Genomic DNA, 22,911 nt, shown 5'->3' on the forward strand with positions numbered 1-22,911 from the left:
GATAGGCCTGAGGCAAACAGGAAGAATTGGAAAAGCTATCAAATCAATGTTCATACTGTGCCTGAACTGTAGATAAATGGAAACTATTTTTAGCAACAAAAATATGGCACCTGTTATGAGTACTTCCTTTAGAAATGAATGTTCTTCGGGTTCACACTGAATTCCACACAAAATAGCACAATTTAGAAAACCCTGCGACACAAGGCAATCGGTTAGCGTGTAAACTGGCTATTTCCTTTTGGAATTGGTATGCACTTTGGCTCCCCTTAGGCCCCTGTAATGAAAATCTTGCTGAATCTCTACATAAAATCTAAACTGGAATAAGAAAGAAAAGAAAGTCAGCCACACGTGACTGGGCATGTTAAAGAATTCTAATATTACAATCCAACTCTGTGTTGTATAATAATAGGTTACAGTTAAATTATTTTTACAGAAATTTCCCACATCAATGAAAATGTTTAAAAATTATTTTAATATTATATACATATTATAAGAAAAAAGTCTTTTAGTCTTATTGCCTTCTTGAATAACCACATTTTTATATATTTGGTAACTCTTTGTCTCAGAAGTTTCTCTAAACCTCTTTTGAGGCAGAAGATAGATGGGCCTCAGGCTGAACAGGTTCTCCCCTATGGACAGAAACTCCATAATAGCAGAAACTCCATAAAAGCAGGATGATGGAGGGGGCTGGGCCCTTCCCAGATAGAAGATAAGAGACCACATATTCCTCATTCTCGAAGTCAAGGAGACCTTCCCAACTACACATGCGCAGAAAGGCTCCTTGGAGGTCAAAAAGGGAGGGGGCGCCACCCCATAGTAAGTGATGCCAACTACCCATAGCCCTCTTCACTAGAATCCATATTGGCTAAGAGATGTGCACGCACACAGGGGAGGACCCTGAGATAAACCAAATACGGACTCAGAACCAGGCAAAACAAGATGATTGGTCAAAGAAACCCGGAAGAAATGCCCCATAAAATTGATTCAAACTGCCACGAGGGTGCGGATCTCTCTCTCTGAGCCCCTCGTGTGTCTATCCACACATACTGTACTCATTTTCCTCCTAATAAACACTTCAGTTGCTTCACTACTTTCTGTCTTATGTAGAAATTCATTTCTTCATGGCTGATCCGTGGTGGTCTGGTGGCTAGGATTCTGCGCTATCACTGCCGCTGCCTGACCTCAATCTCTGGTGGGGAGCCGAAATCCTGCTTTAAGCTGCTGCAGGCCGAGGTCACCCGTATCACTTTCAACTACACTTTTCCTCATTGTCCCCATATCTTCCTGTAGAGGTTACCCATTTACTCCCTCACTTAATATTTCTCTTACATACTAGCTACTGCTTACAGATTTTCCTATGCTCACAGCTCTCTCCAATTTTAATTTTATCCTCATGGTCAGTTAGGCTATATCTTGAAGCATATATTCCTTCTAATTTCTTTTTATTTCCACTCTTTCATTTCCTGTTGCCTTTTTTAAAAGGTGTTTTTGAATGCAGATATAAGCATGACTTTTTTTTCTGTTTACATTAACAGGATTTTGCACATGAACCAAAGCCTTTTGATCTAGCTTATATTAAATGGAAATATTTAAAGTATCCATTTGATGAAATAACTCAGACAACAGAAAAACAAATACAATATGATCTCACTTATATGTGGAATCTAAAACAACAACGAAAACCTGAACTCACATAAAAAGAGATCAGATATGTGGTTACCAGAGCAGTGGCGGAGGGAGGGGGCAGGATTGAAGGAAGGTAGTGAAAAGGTGTAAACTTCTAGTTATAAGATATGTAAGTACTAGATATGTAATATACAACAGTGATGAGTATAGTTAACACTGCTGTATTGTATATAGGAAAGTTGTTAAGAGAGTAGGTCCTAATAATTCTTATCACAAGGAATTTTTTTTCTTTTTTGCTTTTTTTTATTGTATGTATATGAGATAATGGAGGACATACTCTCTGGATTGCTAACTAAAATTACTGCAGTAATCATTCACCATATATATGTCAAACCATTGTGCTGTACACTTTAAACTTATACGGTGATGTATGTCAATTATATCTCAATAAAACTGGAAAAAAATGATAAAAAAGTACCCACTTGAAATCCAAATGTACTGTTTTGAGATCCATGACGTGGCACTCCTGGGTTTTCACATGAGGTACGTGTGGGTTCTGAAATAAAGATTAAAAATGTGATATTCCTTTAAAATTTACAGTTTTATTTAAATGTATATTTCCCTCACATAAAATAATTTTAAGAGATCTAGGGTTTAATGAAAGGGCCCTGGGTAATAATAAAGAGTAAAATCTAATCTCCATGAACAGAAGCCTGCTAATCTTAAAGCAGGAAATTCAGGTAGACTGCAGTTTATATGAATTATGCAATTCTTGAACTTTGAACCCTTCTAATATAAAAGCACTTGACATCTAACTAACTCTGTGAATAAAAAGTTAAGGGAAAATGACGGATTTGAAAGAGGAACGCATACATAAAACATTTGCTCAACGACTTTACTAAGTTATAATATCAAGTAGGGTAATATTCCCTTCAAGAAATAAATTATTTTTCCAGAAACAGGACTTAGTTATTTGCATTTTTCACTGACACCTGTAGGAGATTCAGGCATAAAAATGGTAGGGCTGGTAGTCTCTGGTTTGGCTAGCTTGTATGACAGGTTATTTGGTTAGTTTATTCAATGTGGAATTTAATTTTAGGAGAAAAGGGAACACTCATATACTGTTGGTGGGAATGTAAATTGGTGCAGCTGCTGTGAAAAACAGTATGAAGGTTTCTCAAAAGCTAGAAACAGAACTTCCCTATGACCCAGCAATTCCACTCCTGGGTATATACCCCCCAAAAAACTAAAACACTAAATCAAAAAGATACATATACCCCAATGTTCATAGCAGTGTTATTTACAATTTCCAAGATATGGAAGCAACTTAAATGTCCATTAACAGATAAATGGATAAAGAAGATATGGTGTGTATATATATATATATATATATATATATAAAATACTACTCAGCTATAGCAAAGAATGAAATTTTGCCATTTGCAGCAACATGGATGGATCTGGAGGGTATTATGCTAAGCAAAATAAGTCAGAGAAAGACAAATACTGTATGATATCACTTATATGTGAAATCTAAAAAATACAACAACTAGTGAATATAACAAAAAAGAAGCAGACTCACAGATATAGAGAACAATCTAGTGGTTACCAGTGGAGAGAGGGAAGGAGGGAGGGGCAAAATAGGGGTAGGGGATTAAGAAGTCCAAACTACTATATATACAATAAGCTATAAGGATATACTGTACAACACAGGACACATAGCCAATATTTTATAATAACTATAAATGGAGTATAACCTTTAAAATTATGAATCACTAAACTGAACACCTGTAACTTACACAATTTTGTACAGCAACTATACTTCAATAAAATATATGACAACAAAACACAAAAAAATTTAGGATTAAAGAAATGTACTTAGAGCCATTTTGAAATCAAAGTACCTTTTTAATATTTTTGAAGCAAGTCTAATTTCACTTGAATATGCTTTATTAACTATAAAGCTCTATACAAATATTAGTACTGATATTTCATGATATTAATCTGGTAGCTTTTTTCTTTTTCATTTTACTGATAAACAGGGAAACTATTTTAAGCATTTATTCTAGAAGTTTTACGTACTCAAAATAATATATGTTTAACAATATTAATTTTCAGTGCCTTCCAATGGTTTCTATATTTTACATTTATTTTTCACATTTAGCCAACTATAGTTTATAGGATAAAGTAAACCATTAAACCTCCCTACTATCTATTAATTCCCAAATTACTGAGCATTATTGATCTTTAATTAATATTACCTATGCAGTGAGGTGATGAACCACTCCAAGTGCCATCTGCTTGACATATTCTGGTGCTAGATCCCACTAATATGAAAGGAGAATTGCAGCTGAATGAAACCTCTGACTGGTATATAAAGCTTTTGCCTTCTCTTTTCCCTTGGGCAGGTATACCAGGGTCACCACAAAACTTTGCTGGAAGTGAAAAGAAAGAGAATTATACAGTGATTTAGATTCATCAGAGTAAATGTCATCAGAAAAATGACAAAAATAACTGAAATACTGCACTAAAGTGACATGCTACCCATGTTAATCTATCCCAATGAAAATTTATCTTTTGTCTACATGAATAAATGCTGAATATTCAATTCAGCATAATACTTTTTAAAAATTAGTCGGATTCAAATATTTTTCCACCTAGTAGACCACCTTAACAATTGTAGATTTTTTGGTAATTTTTTGTTCTATACTGACCAGAATCAAACCACATATTTGTACATATATGCTACAAAGTTGGAGTGTATTCTTGAAAAGACATGTGATTCACAGATAGCTCTATCAGCAACAAAAAAACAATGGTCTAGGATATACTCTCCAGATTGCTATGTATTTTTTAATGTATATAAAATATATAGTTATTTGTTTCAATGATACGTGCTCTGTTGAACACTCGGATCACGTATCCTAGTATCCGAGTTTTCGGTTGTCTTCCTCTTCAAAATATTGGCGGGGGGTGGTGGTAGTTTTTTAAAGAGAAAAGAAGGCCATCAGAATCCAGATCCATACAAAACCAAGGAATCTCAATGTTCTACAATCACTGAAGAAATCAACTTGACAATAGTTCTAAACAAATTGATTAGATGATTCCATTCAACATATATTTTTAAAGTACTAAAAAACAAACACTATTCTAGGTAATATTAGGTGCTTGCACTTATTAGTAAACAAACTAAGGTTCCTGCACTTGTGGAGTTTATGCTTTTGTGAGGAAAGCAAACGAATAAACATAATTAATAAGTAAAAATGGTAGTATATGGGAAGATAATAAGTCCCATGGGGAAAAATACTGTGCGAAGGAGATCAGGACTGTACATGTGGATGTGCTAGAAGGTGAGTAGTGGTAGTGGATTTTAATAAGGTAGCACGGGTGTCTCTCACTGAGAAAAGATTTGGAGGAAAAAAACCATTTAGCCATCCATTCTCTCGCAAGGAAGAACATTGCAGATAGAGGAAACAGCATTGCCAAAGCCCTGTGCTGGGTCAAATGTAGCATGCTGGAGGGAGAGTAAGGCCAGTGAGACTGGAGCAGAGTAAGCATGCAGAACTGTAGGAGAGGATGAGATCAGATGGCTTCAAATCTAGTAGATAACTGAGGCGAAGTACATATAGCATGTTTTCAATTTCTTTTTTACTGTAGTCCAAAATACATAACATAAAATTTACTATTTTAACTATGTTTTAAAAGTATACTCAATTTTTAAATTTGCAGATTCAGCACCTGAAAGCTTATTCCCCTATAAAGCAAACGGAAATAACCAAATGTTTTTAAGTATAAATGTAGCCTTAAGATAGTTATAGGTTGAGTGACTATAAAATGCATCATCCAAACCAAGACACTTTTGAGAGTAAAAGGAGGATTCTAACTGGATAGGACACCTACCAGGATAACAGAATAAACAAGAATTGCTCCAGGAAACCTGGAATAAATGAATACCATATTTATAGAATACCTTAGTCTCAAACGCAGTGTTCAAAGACCTTCCCTGAAATTCAAGACTCTAAGAGAAACTTGGACTTTTAAACCTCTTTTTAGAAACATTTTTTTCTTTTAAAACAGTTAAGATGAAAAGTAATCATAAAGTAAATATTAAAATAAAATAAACTGGGGAAATGTTCCAAGTATAGTAACACATGTAAAATAAATATTTATTTATTGTGTTCTGTTTTAATTTTCACCATTTCTTAGATATTGTAAGCCTTAGTGGTACTTGGCATCCAAGCACTTCTAGCAACATAATATCAAACCCCAAAGGCCAGGCTCCTTGTGTTATTAGTCTGTGTATCTCTAGCACATTTTAAATTCAATGGATATTTCCTCAGTGAGCATTATCAGTGGGTACTTCAGCTTTAGCAATCATTTCTATTACTAAGTTATCTCACAGTTATTTTATAATTTACTTCTGAAATGTTTCTCTAGCATATTTCTGCTGAGTCATTCAACTCAGAATCTTATCTTTATTCAATGAAAAAAAGAAAGGAGGAGAGATGCAACCACATAAACTCTTCAATCCCCCTTCCCAGCCCCCCCATCATTCAATCTGTTTTCTATCTTTAGATTTTCATGGACTAAACCAAACAACCTATTGGTGTCAAGTTTAGAGGCTTAAGACACAGGGTTTATTTTCAAAAGGCTTCAGTTCACAGTGATATAAACTTTAAGATAAAAAGGCATAGTTTGAACAGATTTAATGAGAAAAGATTTTCTTCTTTGTTAAATACCTAAAATTATTGAATTTGGCTATTCAATGGATAAGAGAATTGTCTCTTAGGTCTACCTCTCTGAACTGGAATTCATACTCTGCCATTTACTAGTAATATGACGTTAGGCCACACAATAATGTAGCTGGTCCCCCAAATGATGGCAGAGTTACCCAGTGTCCTTACAATTTGACCTCTCTGAGCCTGTGTCATTATCTATTAAAATGTCATGACTAAACATACTTAGCCAGGAGTTCTATGTACTAAAAATAATATATGTAAAGCAACTGGGACAAAGTGAGCCTTATTATATTTGGATATTTATTACAATTTAAATGTCTATAGTATGTATTTTATTATTATTTGCATTTTAATAGATCAAAAAATAAAACATTATATCAAGAAACTTTTTGATTGAGATTTTTTCATTCATATCAAACAAACTTTACCATAAACTCATCTCTGTAAAATCCCCTTGTTGCTATTTATTCTGAAGTAGCTGTAGAATATCTAGTCTCATTCAGAACACATTGGTCTGTTTTAAGATCATCCTTAGCATCAGAATTTTAAGGGTCAATTTGTGTGACATCAACCTTGAGGCTTGGAACACACTCTAATAAATCATATTACCTAGAAGGAGCTTCTTTAGATGTTGCATAAATTGAAATCTAACAGACCACAATTGCAGAAGTAAATTAGTTTTATGTCTCATGCTCAATAAAACTGGTTAGTAATACTCTCTGTAGCAAATGTGATATGAATGATCTGATGGGCCAGCAAAATGGTGGCATGCAATCACTTAATAGGAAGCTCTTCAAATAAACTATCAGGTTTATGATTGGCCTTTTGAAATGAGAAATTTTAAATTAATAATGTAGCTTATTTTTTCCACTTTTTCAGTTATGGGTGGAGCTTTTGCATCACATTTTAAGAGATCCTTTCTTACTTCAAGGTCATTTAGGTAGTGTTGTAATATTTAAAACTTTTATATTTAATTCCCTAATGATTTGACATTGATTTGCTATTTGGTGTGAGACAAAGATTGTGTGTGTGTGTGTGTGTGTGTGTGTGTGTGTGTGTGTGTAAACGAATTGCCTTATTGCGTTAATTGAAATGTCCATTCTTTCCCCACTGATTTGTTCTATAATACATCAAGTATCAATAAAATGGTTCTGTGCTCTCTATTCTCTAACACTGGTTTACCTTCTATCCCTGTACCAATGCTGTAATGTCTTAATTACTATAGCGTTCTAAGTTTGATACCTGCCAAGGATTGCACTATATACCAGAGGTACAACAGTGAACAAAAACAAAAATCTCTGCCTTTAAGGAACATAAACCTGAGTAGAGGACATCACCCAAAAAAACAAGATGTGTAAAATGTAGAGTGTGTTTTGCAAACAAAGCAGTTTAGTCTAAAAGTTAGAGCAGAAGGAACATAATGGTTGGATTGCATAAAAAATAGCTACACTGGTAAATGCTGATTTTAATTGAATTTTAATTATGCATGGGAAAGAGCTTAACAATCTCATATTTGTCCTGGAAAAATCTGAAAAAAATTATGTAACAGCTGTAATCACAGTAAGTAGCTCTAGGAGAGTGAAAACATAATTTTAAGTATGGAAAGTATACTTACGTAAGCACTGTGGTACTTCTCCACTCCAGGTACCATTCCCTACACAGGTCAAAACAGCAGGAAAGGATAGTTCATAGCCTGGAGAACAGATGTAGCTAATACTAAAGCCCCAGTCGAAATTTGTTCCTTCCAACCTTCCATTAGAAATCTGGGGAGGAGTTGGGCAGGTAACAGCTGTAATTACATTAAAAACGATTAGACACAGCTGTTGAAATATCCTGGTGTTAAAAAAATAAATATCATTAGAAGAGGCATATGTGCTAATTCAACCTTTTGGAGGACAATATGGTGTGGCATGTTTTATTCTCCTGGTAGTATTCCTGAAACATCCCTGGAATCAGTCTTTCCAGGATGTGACTACTTGGCAACATAATGGCTACTGGTTGTCAGATATTCTCTTACAAAATAACAAGCTTTCTGACATCGAAGGGAAGGCAAAGAGAGGGTGACCTTCTATCCAGTATACTGCAACTGATAAATTACTGGTTTTATATAAAATTATTTTCCAGTGACATTTAGAAAGACTGAAGTGCTGGGTTGTTTGGCTATATAAAGTGTCAGCATTGTAGCAAGGAATTTGGGAGTAATTCTGTGATATTTTTGAAAACACAGATTATGTATCTCATTAAAATATCCAAATTTTGTTCTATCAACCACTTAGATTCATATGCTAAAACTTACTATATAGCTTCTAAATGCATTATAAAATTTTTAAACATTCAATTTTAAAATTAAGTTGTCCTCGAGCAAAGATGAGTTAGATAAGGTGACAGAGGTGAAGGGAAAAAGAGGGGTACCAATTATAAAATCTAAAAATGAGGAATGATTTTATTTTGATGACTAGCAACATATATAAATAAATTTTGGGAGTTGTATAACATTGTCATTATCAGAATCAATTAATAATGTATGAAATATTTTATATTTATATTTTAATAATGTATAAAATATAAAATGTTCATATATTTTCACAGACTAACTGTATATTTATAGTGATCTGATTAGGCAACTGTGTAATCAAGAAGAAAAGAAACACATTGGTATTATTCTTTTGTGTTAGATTACATCAGGGAGATATTAAACTCGCAATTCATAGGCATTTAGAGATGTACCTTAATGAGAAATCTCGATGATTAACAATCAGTATTACTATAAAACAGTATAAATTATCTGACATTGTATCTACAGTATTTCACAAATAAAAAAATTGACAAAAAATTATGAAAATATTTTCAATGGAAAAACAAATAGCATAAAGTAGTAAACTTACACCTATATTGACTAAAATATTACTTCTAGATTGCATTCTTTAAAGAAACAGGTTTACCTTTTAAGAAAAAGTACAGTTCTACAATTCACGCTGATTGTTTTCAAATTATAGAAAGTTTTTCTTCCCATCCATGAATAACTCGACCCAGGTAAAAGTTAAGTTAAAGTTCTAGTTCATTATGGTTCATTATGGTTATATTCTCTTTTAAGTATTCATCAATCAATATAAATGATGATGGTGATTACATAGCACAGAACATGATATTTTTGTTATTTTGGTTGTATGACAGTTCATTATCATTACTTACAATGAGATATAATGTTTTTGTTAAAATGTTTTAAAATCTTATATGTTATTATCTATATGGTTTAAAGCACTCAATTTTGGTACCAGAAAAAAAAAGCAAAACAATACAAAAAAACACTATTTAAATTTACTTTAAATTTGCATATTAATGCAGAAAATATGTGGTGGTTATCACTTATAAATATTGAAGAAATCATTATCATACCTCTACAAGCTGGCATTACTCCACTCCAAGTGCCATTAGTTGTACAAGTCCTGATTCTGGAACCATTCAATTCCATTGTATAGCCTGGCTGGCACATGTAGGAAACATTTTGTCCAACCACATAATCATCTCCATATCTCAGTCCACTGGCTGGTATACCTGGGTCTCCACAACTGATTACTATCAATATTGGATTGGAAGAGCAGATAGTTAATGTGGCATGTATTTAATGGAAAGAAATAGTAAGCATATGCCATACTTAATATAAAAGTAGGGAAAATTAGTTATCATGCTCATTTTTAATGATAAAACATAAGCATATTTAAACCACATACTGGCAATTCCTGATTATGATCAGTTACTTATTACAGATTCTGTACACATGGCTCAGAAACTGTCATTTAGACTCGAAAAGGCCAGGTTAGTATGCTATTATGTTGTAAAAAACTCTGATGTGGTAACCTCTTCTAACCTGAATTAAATAATCATGGAGAAGCTTTCCTATAGGATCGAGATTTCTAACATAACATTTGAAATTTATACTCCTATATATGGTTACTGAAATCTCTAATTTATCAGGCTTGCTGGACTGAGAGTATATTTTCTGCACAGTGCCACTCAACTGGATATTATCATAGTTTTTAACTAACATAATGCTAGGTGCAAAAATAATAATTTTATTGAATAAATGAAAGAATGAATAAACTATAAAATGTGAATTTATCACATACTGGGCAAGATACATAATTTGTGGGCCTAGTGAAAAATGAAAATGCCAGAGCTAGGGATAGAGAAATCAACTTCCCATTTCCATCATCTCATTGCCATCCCAAGTGACAGAAAAATCCTCAAGAAATTGCGACCTCCACTCTGGAATGTGTTTGCTTCCTGGATTAGGGGTGAGTAAGAGGCCTCTGTCAAGTGCTTGCCAAATCTGCCTTGTATCGCCAATCTAGGAAAGGGTTAGCTGCTGCCCTGCCTCTGCCCCAAGACTCCATGAATAGAGCCAAATCCAAGCAGCCCCACCCACGCTTGCACCCAGACCCCACAAAGGGGTGAAGAACAGAGGTGAAGTGTGAGCCTCCTTCTGCTAATGACATGATGGACCGGCTGGGCAGAAGGCATCAGTGGCCCAGAGCAGGGGTGGGAGTGGGAAGGCCAGGCAGGGCCAGGGGCAGCAGGTGGTAGGGAGCTAAAGGCCTATAACCCATCCTAGAAAGACAGGGAGGCAGGGAGGCAAATTGTACAAGAGCAGACTCTCCAAACCTTCAGCACATGCTCCACTGTCCCAGTGGGCTTTGATTATAAAACACAAATTCAAAGATTAAATCATTAAAAATTTTGAGACAGTGATCACAGAGCATTAAACATCAACCACAGGAGGCTTTTGAGCACGAGATCCTAACAATCATGCTGGTCCATAAAGCTGTCTCAAATTACATATATAATATTCTCATTTATAAAATGACGCCACACAAAAACTTTCAAAAAGACTGATGACAGCATAGGAAACAGAATTAAGTCTAAATATGGCATTTAAGAACAAAGCATAACAGAGATCATATATAAGCCACAAAAGCACTTGCTGTTTTGAGAAACATGATTTAAGCATGCTTGGCTAAACGCTTTCTGGTGGCTAAGAGAAAAAGGAAAACACAAAAGGTCACATCACTTTTCCTTTTCTGGAGACAAAAAACATGTGGCATACCTGCCTTTTAGTATTTGTTTTGCCTTTTGAATTTTTTTTTCATAAAAGGACAAATAATTTTACCAGGTAAATCTAAGTTATACTGTCTCATTTTTATTTTGAATTAACAGTAATTAATTAATAGTTCCCATTTTGGAAGTCTAGGGTTAAAGACTAAAAATAGATTAAGACATAGAAGACCTTAATGACAATTAAATTATATTGCATTTATTAATTTACCATTAAAATTATGAATGTCAAGGTTTTTTTCATATTATTCTAATCTGTTGAGCCTAAGAAATTTAGGACCATGAATGATGACATTTAAATTAAAGAATAATATTCACAACATTCCGCCTGCTAATGCTCAGAGCCCTGAAGAGTTTGCTGAAATCACTCATTGAGTGTTTCTATCTGACTTCTAATAAGAGTTTTGTATATAGGATGATTTTAATTCTTTTAGTTACTGACAAGGAAAATATTTTTTAAATCGTACAACTGAGTTGAATAGGAAATCAAATCCTACTTGTTTACCATAAGATGTCAATTCTTTTTGCAGTTTTAAAATGTGTAATCATATAAAAATGAGTTTAAGACTTCATTTTATTTTACTTGTTATTTTATATTTTTAATCTAGATTCAAAGCTAAGAAGAAGGAAAATTAAAGAGAACACCAACAGATAGTTACTGTTTTCTGGGCAGCGCTTTACAGACTGAATTAGAATTCTGGCAAGAAAGAACAGCTAACCCAGTAGTAAGGCACATGAGCTGAGTGAGATGTAGCCACCGAAAGAAGACAGAGGGTTTATTTTAGAGAAGACTGAGGAAGAGTTCTGCATATCTTGGCAGCATCACGAATGAAATGCCTGATAACAACAGCTTTAGAAGGATTTGTTCTGGTGGTTTCATAATGAAGCAAAGGTCAAAGAGGAAGTTTCCAATAGCAACAATCTTTGTAAACAGCACCTGCTCCACAAGTCAATTCAGTCACCACCAGCTTGTTTTCAGCAACAAAAAGAGGCTTTCGGGGTTTTTTTAGGCAAAACCTTAGAATAGTAGCTCTTTAGGGCTTTCCCCTAAAATTCAGAGACATTAGTGCCTAACAACAGGGTGCTGTGGTTTAATGCAAGAGACTCTTTTCTAAGGTCACCAAATCCCTTATGTACACAGCAAGAGTGCACGCACACAGCAAGAGTGCATGCATACAGCAAAAGCGCACGCACATGCATGCATCCACACACCCAACAACCCAATAAACTCCATGAAGACAGTTATTTTGTCTCTTTTCTACACTACTGTATTCTCTGAGCCTAGTCTTGGGCATGACTCATCATAAGAGATTAAGTAAAATAGTTGTTTAAAGAATAAATGAGTGAATGAGTATGTAAGGAATAATTAAACAACTCAAATTCTCAAAAACACATGAATTGTTTGAAAGGTTTGAGTTTGGTTTTGTGTGAGCTTTTCTAATTAGCTTCTATCATGTAATTGATGCTTATTTGGCATCATTTATGATAAATCTAAGTATATAACCTCTATGCTAAATATAAAACATAATTGTACTAATTCTAGTCAATCTATGCCACCTCAAAACTACTTTCTCTTTTAACTTCTTAAATGAACATTATAAATATGCATTTTTTAAAAAAAATATGATCACATTACCCACACTTTTACAACAGAATTCATTTTTTACTCAATATCTAATGAACATTTTTGCGTGTTAATACATATAGATCCATTTAACTTGTTTTTAATGACATGATATTCCCTTGCATGGATATACATGCAATATGATTCATGTAACCAAACCCCTGTGACTGATATTTGAGTTATCCCATCATTTTCCCACTGTACACAGTGCAGCAATGGACATGCTTGCTTGGACATCATTACACATGTGCTTTGCTGGGTTTCAAGTCCAGAACAGAGTTCTGTAGCACAATGAAGTTCCAGAAAGGTGCTCAAGCCACTTCCCCAGTAACACTTCTGATTCTACATAATCTCCCAACGCAAAAGTTAGTTTCCTTTTTATATCTCAGTAAGGTAAGTTTTCTCAACTTTAACCCTGGCACTATGACATTTGGGACCAATAATTCTTGGCTGCTTTATGCATGGGGGGGGGTGTTTAACATTGATCTCTACCTGCTAGATACCAACAGTTCATCCCACTCACCTGCAATGTGACAGCCAAATACATGTCCAGACATTGCCCCTGGGAAGCAAAATCACCCCTGTCTGAGAACCGCTGCCCTGAAGGATAATTCTCTCTTCTTGAGAAGATTTAGATGACTTTTTAGCTTCATCTCCCCCAGTTTCATTCTGGGATAGCCCCCAGCTTTCTCTCGTGTAAGACTAGCCCAGCTCCCTGACCTATCCTCTACAAAAAAAATCCATGAGAATTCTCAGGCTGGTAAAAAAAAGACTGGGTAAGAGCCATTTCTGTGTTGGGTATTTGGAACAAAAAGCTGTAGTTTCATTCATCACTGGATATGATTAAGTATGCTGTCCCTGGCCCAAATGACTTGTAGGATGCAGGGCATTGATCAGTTTGGAAGCAGAAGTCCTGGTAGGTTAAAAAAATATCCAAGAAACAAATTATATACATATATATATATATATATACATATATATATATACACATATACAGATATATATATATATACATATACAGATATATATATATATTTTTTTTTCTTCTTTTTCTTTAGACCTGACAGCCAATCCTTACTTGACAAGCCCTGTCCTGGCACAGATTGTATCTTTTTCCCAAACACTATGTGCCCTAGGTACCAGAGGTGGCTCTGCCTGTTAGATTTTGTGAAAGATAATGTTTCCATACTATTAGTATCTTGAAGGGTTTCTGTGTTAATAAAAAATGTATATATGTTTTTAATGAGTATTTACTTGTGCTTAGTTTTTAGATCTTCTCTCTCAGTCTGAACATTACAGAAGGGGACTTCACCAAATCTTAAAATCAGGACACTGTTACAAGCTTCTTGGTATTATAGCAAATATCTTTTCCTTCCAGCTTGGTTTAAGTTCTGTGGATGTTTCTTAACATTTATAATTTCTCTGCCAAAGTGTTCACGATATTTGAATGCATGATTTTGATCTCATGATATATTCTTTTACTCACCCATGAGAAAATTAGTTATTTGGGGGAAACGTCATACTCCAGCACTGGTGGTGGGTTTAATAAGGACCTGTCTGGAGATGCAGAAGGATAGGCATAGAGAAGAGGGAAGAGTTCTTGGTTTCGAGGCATATTTTTAGAGAAAGATTAAGTGTACAATTTCTCAATTCCTCTATAATCTGAAGCTGGAGAATATTAGCAGTTAGAATTTATGTGAGGAACATTTTATCCTTTTACCAATATCTGTAATAAGGTTAGATATGAGGAAGAAAAGTAGGGGCATTACCATTATTATTTAATTATGTTTATTCCAAAAATGTTTTCTAAAATCATGAAAATGGATAAGGAAAATCACAGGTGACACATCTACACATGTGACTGGAAAGGAGTGTTTTAAGAACAAAAAAATCTGTGTGTGTTTGTGCGTGTGTGTGTGTTTGTTTTGCTGCTGGGAAATCAAGCAAATAAAAGGTATATTTGCAAATCACTCTGGTAGGAAATTCTCAAAGGGCAAAAATGCTTGAAATGCCAAAGCTACTTTACTGCGTGTGAAATATTAGAGACCAGAGACCAACCTTACTAAAATTTGCCAGTTCCTGGCAAAGGGCTCTATGATAGGTTCTAGGTAAATGAGTTTTTATTAACTGAATCCATAAGTCATCCAATTATATTATATACCCGCGGTTCTCTTTCTATTTCATTTAAACTGTATTTTATATAAACTATATTACTATAATAAGTTAAAAATAAAATAATATTCTAAAAATTGGATCACTCCTTTGATTATCACTATGCAGGAGGTACTAGCTGCCTAAGGATAACTAGCCCAGTTACGGAGGGGGAAAACATTTAAAGTAACCAAAATTTTATTTTTAAAATGTAGAAAAAAAATCTAAATATAATTCAATTCTTTATATTTTACTTTCATTCAACCATTGTAACTAGATGATTTATTCAACTATATTTTAAGACTTTTATTAATTCTTTCCTATTCAAATCATCCTATATTGAAACGTGTGTCATGTAATCAATCTTGTTGATTTTATCTCTTTCAACTGATATTGTCCTAAATCTATCAGATCCCTATTTTCAATTATAATATATGTGATTCAACAGTACTCCTGTTCTTTTCTTTTGACTCATCATATTAAAATATTTCATCTCCTGCAAGATTTAGATTTATTATTGACATACCTGTACTATATGTTTGAACTCTCATCTTGAGATAACCAAAAAATTATTGCTAAGCTATATAGAGAAAATTGCAATTTTGAGTGGAAAGTACTGTTGAGCAAACACAAATTTTACAAGTGATCAGCTCATTAAAAAATGACATAACTTTGCAGAACTCCAATTGGTAAATGTAGACAAATTGGAAAAGTAAGAGAGGAACAGGCTATAAATTAACAAAACATTTTCATATGCCTTATAAGCAATGCCCTATATTTATATCATGTCAAATATATTTGACTATGGTAAAAAAAAAAATAGGAAATAAAGCAAGAAAACAAGGAGGAGGAAAAATACAGAAGGAGAAAATGAAGTGAACTTGATAACATTGCTTCCTGAGTTAAAAAGACTTGAGTTTAAATCTTAGAATCCACATTTACTAGCTGTGTTAGCACAGGAAAGAAAGTTATATTTTCTCTGTAAGATACCATTTCTTCAAATGTGAAATAGAAAGGATAATAGTATATACTTTATAGATCTGTTCTGAGGATTAAGTGAGAGAACTTGTGTAAAGCACTTAACATAAATCCTAACAAATGGTAAGCAATGACAAATTTATTTATTATGAATAGAAATAGTAACACTTTGAATGAAAAGAAAAAAAGGAAGGTTTTGTTTTCTTTAGGTGGGTTTTCCAAAAATTGGAATCAGGAATTTGGTTTAGAAATTTAGTTCAATATTTTAAATTTTTTCATACTTAATTTAATTCATTTTAAATTCATGTTTATGTCCTTGCATACAGATACTAGAAAAATAATGCCTACAAAAGGCAATTACATTAAATCAAAATTTATTAAACATATGCTTTATGTGAATTTAATGTTTCTGGTATATATAAAAAATGAAAAAATTAATTTAATGGGAAATTTCATCCATTTATGTGGCAGAAATAACTGTTTAGTGGTGAGCTCTGTCAGTATTCAGTAAATCAGTTAAATGATTTGGTGCCTCAATTTCCTGACCTATGCATATAAGACTACAATACAATCTCTTCCAGCTCCAAAATTACATGATTCTATCAATCATATATTGAAATTAACTTCCACTGCAAATTAATGAGAAGGACTCTGAAACACTTGTTCTAATCAACAACAGATCACCACATATAAAATTTTCAGTATGTTAGATTCTTTAATTACAGGAGTTTAATCTGTTTTAATTTCCACTGAAACCTCTCTCTGTGTTTCTTTTTGAAGGATATTTTTATTTTTGCTTTTGGTTTGGGTTGCTACTGAGGTGTTTGCTGTGAAGTAAATCAACTGTTAAAATTCTCAGTTTCTAGTTTAATAGCAATTCATCATTTAAAAGCTAATGCTTGAAATACCTTACTCAACACAATATTTCTCCTTGAAGAACTGACATAAAAAAGAAACTTTAAATTTTGATACGTTATTTGCTCCCGGTCTGTGTTGAATTGAGTGTTTTTTAACTTGTTTAAAAATTCCTAAGGAAAACCAATTCAGTAAAAAATTTAATCTAATTTTCAATCTTAAGAACTAGTATGTGTTTTTCTTTACTAAAGTTGGAAAATACTTTAAATAAAAGACTTAGGTATTTATCCATGAATAAAAAAAATTGTTATTCAATGTGAAAAAAATGTTAGTATATTTCCTTTATTCTGAATATATTCATTATTTCCTTCTTTTTCATAACTATATATTGAAAACATACCATATACCAGAAACTGTGTGCTATGTTATCTATAAATTACAAGCCCTCTCTGCAAGTATTTTAAAATGGAGTGGAATGGTAAGTCATGTGCACTAATAGCTAAATTAAATTCATATGAGATATTTGAGTCAGTCAACAACTATTTACTTGGTCAATTTATGTATCAGGTGCTAGAGGGTCAATGATATAAACAGCCCCAGGTACTAATGCCCTATTAAGTTTATAGTTTAGTGATGTAAGGAACTGCCATAAAAGAGTTATACAATGTAGAGAGATCAGTTTTAGCCAAAGTGGATATGAGGAAGAAGTGCCCTAAGAAGGCTTTTGCCAAATGTGCCGTTTGAGCTAATACTTAAAGGGTACTAGGTAAGAGTTTTAAAGGCTCAGATTGGGGTGGTGTACTATGAAAACAGTAAAGCATATTTCTTAATTGTTAGAATGTTCAGTATTTTAAAAAATGAGACATTTTCAAAGTAAGTAGGAGGACTTCTTTCCTTCAAGATGGAGAAACAAGGAAGAATTTACTCTCCATTTGAAACAACTTCCCAATCCCACCCCCCTCAAAAAAAGTCAAGTTTCATCAGGCAGCAAAGCACAGTGATCCTTGAGTGACAGGAAACAAATGAAGTGATTGCTATGACTGCCTCGTCTTACTGCCCAAAGAGAGTTTCCAGGCTGTGGCACAGGGAGAAGGACCCCATGCAGAGCCCGGCAGACTCCCTGAGTTGAAAAGATGGATTGGACAGGAGACAACAAAGTGGACAGACTTAGTGAGACAGAATACAAGAGAGGACACACACACAGATCTCTGGAGACGTAAGGAGAAAACTCCTTGAGTTATTTGGCAGAATACTGATTAAGCCATGAGAAAACTGCCCAAGGTGAAGTAAAAAACTACTCGCAAAGATTAGATGTAACAGTATCTGGTGCTGACACAAGGCCAGGAATATAACTTGTTACTGATTCAAATTAACAACTGAGAAATATTTTGCTATTGCACATTTGGCTGATATGTTCTATTCAGTGCTTATTTCAACAAACTTCCAGCCATAGTGTGCCTTTACCTTTGAAGAGACACAATATACACGAAGTATCTCAACAGTTTTCAGGTAAGATATTAACTACAACTAACTTTCTCAAGAATCACAGATATGACATGGCATTAGTTTGACAGCATCCTCCTCTGAATAGATTATTTCAGCTATTTATTCAGGAAATACAAATACTCACAAAAGAGCTAAAGAAAAAGGTGGGGGATGCATCATTCGCCCAAACATGGTACAAGGCCTGCCTCCTTAGTAAATTTCTGGGAATTACTAGGTCAGCAAAGGGCTGCTCTACCACTGACACTGTCAAGAACTATTGACCTTCTCCACACCACAACATTAAAATAAGCCCAGCATCTTTTTGGATCCTGGAAGCAACATGCTTCTCATTTACAAATTTTACTTATGCCCATTTATGTTAATATTCACAAACGACTTTTAATGAGGGCCTCTACAGCAAAAGTATAATCTGTTCAAATTTCAACACACAAGAAACTTCCATTAGTCTCCTCAGAGCCTATTTCACTCAAGGGCTTTAGCAACGTCTCATGACTCCTTGAATGAGTCTCTGAACACATCCTAAAATAGCTCTTCTTTCAAAAATTTCATGATTTACATGATGCTACTGCAGTTCTTCTTAATATAAGCAGCAGTGATTTTCCAATGGATAGATTATTGTTAAATAAATTCTATTTTTCCATATATAGGCATTAATTTATATATAGGAATTTTAAATACATTAAAAAAATCCAACAAGTGGGTAATTTCACTATGATGCTGAATCTCTGAAATGCCACATTTTTTAACATCTCAAGAGGGCAAATCAGCCATCAGGACTTCCGACAATAGTGCACGAACCCAAAAATAATCAGTCTGCTTTTTCAAAAACCAAGTCAACAATTAATATGTGCTAGATTGGCAAAAAAAAGTACATTCCTTGTATTTTTAGTCTTGATTATAGCTGATAATTCATCTCTGTTTTTAACATACTGTAAAATTACATTTAATAGCACTGATATTCTGTGATCCCTCTTTTCTCTGCCAATGTGATACCTTGGAAGCCAACTGATTCTTAAACTCACTAGTGTACACTTGAACCGTAACACTATCATCATCTTTTAATGTGAAGGACAATACAAATATTCAAAACCTTGCCTGGTATGATTAATTACAAAACACACACATACATGTTTATATAACTATTTTTCACATACCTAGTGATACTTCAAAATACTGAGAAGAAACTTACTTGTACAGTTAGGCAAAGTTCCAGACCATGTTCCATTGGCTGTGCACTGCCTAACTGAAGGTCCAGAAAGGATATATCCCTCCACGCAGGAATAAATGACTGAACTAGAAAATGTTGTGCCATCAATCCGAAAGACTTTTCCATTGGCTGTTGTCCCTGGGTTACCACACTGTACAGCTATAAAACAAAATGGTTAAGAGTATATATAAAAATAGTGCATTTAGGAATCCTCTCACAAAAAGTTAAGGACTAAATGATTGTTTCAGATTATCCAAAGGAGCAATAAAATCCTCTAAAATAAGCATTGAATTCTCTTTTATAAGGAGCTGAAATTCAAGATGAATTTATATCTTATTAGTTTAATTACTGGGATACAAATCATATAAAAGCTACTTTTTAAAGAATTTTGTGAGTCATTTTGGTAAAACTTTGCACAGTAATTACTTGAGAGTATTGCTTTGGGGTAACACAAAGTCTTTCAAAGAAGAATTTTAAGAGTCTCTGCCTAAAAAGCAGCTCATGTAAAATTGGAAGATATGTAACGAGAAGAAACAAAGATTTACTATAATTATACTTGTAAGAAAACAGATATAAAATATACACTGATTTACTATAATTATACTTGTAATAAAACAGATATAAAACACACTTAAATATTATAAGCATCATGTATGTTTTTATTTATATAAGTATATAACTGATTTGCACTAAAACTTTATAATCTCTATTTCTGGACCAAAGTGTACAAAAAATTAACTGAGTAAAAACAAAGTCACTAAAATTCTAGGAATGATTTTCATTAAGTTTTCAATGTATCCTAAATAGGAGTCAGAAACACAAATGCCTTATATGATTATTCTGTATTATGTTTAACTATTTGCCATCAATGGCATCAGTGAATTTTTTAAATATATTAAAAGCAAGCCTATGTCAAATGCAGTACCTAATTTTGTTGTAGTATAAGAAGGCATCTTAATACTTTACAGAATTTGCTATCTATACGAATATGAAGTGTACTTATAATTTCAGAAAGTACCACATATATCTCTTGCTGCATCTTAAATATTTAATTTTTTCGATCATTGGTAATGGTGCTGTATGTTTGTGTGTATGTGTGTATAGACAGAAAACTTATACATCTTGCACATTACAGTTAGGGCATCTTTCTTTCATAAAGGTTAGTACCTGGAGAGTTTTCCATTATGTGTGTATTCATAATCTACCTAACTAATCTCCTGCTGATAAACATGAAATTTAGTTTAGTTTAGTTTCTCTATCATTTTTGGTTATAATGTACTCTAGCTTATATATACAACTATGTACATTGATCCTATTTTTATGATAAGTTTCTGAAAGTGGAATTTCTGGAAAATTTTAATTCTGAAAAATATTTTTAAGTATATATAGTGTTACCCAAGATATTAGAAAAATACACACTTGTATCAATAGTGTGAAAGTTTGCTTATTTTCACACATCCTCTCCAATACCATGCCCCATCATTTTTTTTTTTTTTTTTTTTTTTTTTTTTGGTACGCGGGCCTCTCACTGTTGTGGCCTCTCCCGTTGCGGAGCACAGGCTCCGGACGCACAGGCCCCGGACGCACAGGCCCAGCGGCCATGGCTCACGGGCCCAGCCGCTCTGTGGCATGTGGGATCTTCCCAGACCGGGGCACGAACCCGTGTCCCCTGCATCGGCAGGCGGACTCTCAACCACTGCGCCACCAGGGAAGCCCCAATATTTTTATTTTCTTTAGGAAAAAAAATTCCTCAAAAGTGGAGTTAATAAATCAAAGCTAAGAATATATATGCATTTTTATCAACTTAATCTAAAATATAATTTTAAAAAACCTCTAGAAATGTTTTAAAGTTCTAGTTTTGCTGCACATATGCTACAATTTCATATTAAAGCAGGTGAAAAATGATGGTTTGATGTTTAATTGTAATATTCTGATTAGTAGTTATATAGAATTTCTTCTATAGTTTGCAATTTTTTTTGCTCTTCTGTATTTTCTGTTCATTTCCTCTTTCCAGTCATCTGCTAGAATCTGTTTTTCTAAGTGATTTGTATGAACTCCACTTTATGGGGAAAATATTAATTCTGTTTTATTTGCTACAACTCCTAGGTCTATTTTATCTGTAATGTGTACATTAACAAAACAAGGTCAGCACCAGGTTGCATTTCGTCTAAAAATATTTTGCAGTTCAGCTGAGCAAAGAGCTGGCTTAGATATCACCCACATAATGTACGACATCACTATAAAGACTTTGCCTTTGGAAAGTAAGTTTGAGAAATAAAGTGAAGACAGTGTGCTTAGTGTCTTTTGCTCCACAACTTTGTTCCCACCCTTTCCCTATAATAGAAACTGAGCTGCAATTCTCTCTTAAGATTATTAATTTAGTCCACTTATAAAAAAGATAACTATCTTTCCTAGAATATGGACACTAATTTTAAACATAATACAAGTGTCTGAAAATATAGTCAATCAAAAAACTGTCAAGAAGGTTTTATTGGGAATTGTTTTCTATTTATAAAACCCATACATTTGGTATAACATCAAATAAATTTCATACATACCTTTGCAAGTTTAGTTTTTGCACTAAAATAATCTCAAAAAGAACAATTTAAATTATAAGGGTAATTTTCCAGCAACATTTCCTTTTCTAGGCAGTCTTGTAAAAATTATGTTTACTCTGAATCAGTCAGAACAATTAACAATTTTACTTAAACACCCCAAATATTAAGAATTCTAGTTATGAGCAATACCTATAAATAAAAATATCATTTATACTTAGACATCTGTTTATATTTTTCCATTTCTACAAACCTGAAAACTAAAACAGATCATGAGGTAATGTTGATGTGAGAACAACCTAATTTTTTCCTAGTGGTGTCAACAATACAGAGCACTGTGATAAAGGGAAAAAAAAATCTTTTTAACTTTTCCAATCCTGATATCTACTGTGAAGTGAACAATGTATATAAATGATCCATGAGAGATAATTTTAATAACTTAATAATTGTTATCTATCATATTTCTCTTATAGGACAGTGTTGGTAAAACTGGAATGATACTGCTTTTATTCCATGGTTGAGGACAAGAACTGGTAGGAGTAATTTCACGAGCAGCAC

The 22,911-nt window shown here is 33.5% G+C and overlaps 1 protein-coding gene across 2 annotated transcripts in view; it reads right to left on the bottom strand.

Moving 5' to 3' along the window:
• The window catches only part of CSMD3 (CUB and Sushi multiple domains 3), a 1,079,985-nt gene that overhangs the window by 38,023 nt on the left and 1,019,051 nt on the right, over positions 1-22,911 (bottom strand). For both annotated transcript variants that reach the window (XM_030875636.2, XM_030875634.2), the window contains 5 exons: positions 19,781-19,957; positions 9,762-9,941; positions 7,981-8,154; positions 3,888-4,061; positions 2,109-2,182 (listed from right to left, as the gene is read on the bottom strand). In XM_030875636.2, coding sequence (XP_030731496.1) covers positions 2,109-2,182; positions 3,888-4,061; positions 7,981-8,154; positions 9,762-9,941; positions 19,781-19,957 — 779 coding nt within the window. The remainder of the gene's footprint in view (positions 1-2,108; positions 2,183-3,887; positions 4,062-7,980; positions 8,155-9,761; positions 9,942-19,780; positions 19,958-22,911) is intronic.

This window comes from Globicephala melas, chromosome 17, assembly GCF_963455315.2.
Source record: "Globicephala melas chromosome 17, mGloMel1.2, whole genome shotgun sequence".
Classification (NCBI taxonomy): domain Eukaryota; kingdom Metazoa; phylum Chordata; class Mammalia; order Artiodactyla; family Delphinidae; genus Globicephala; species Globicephala melas.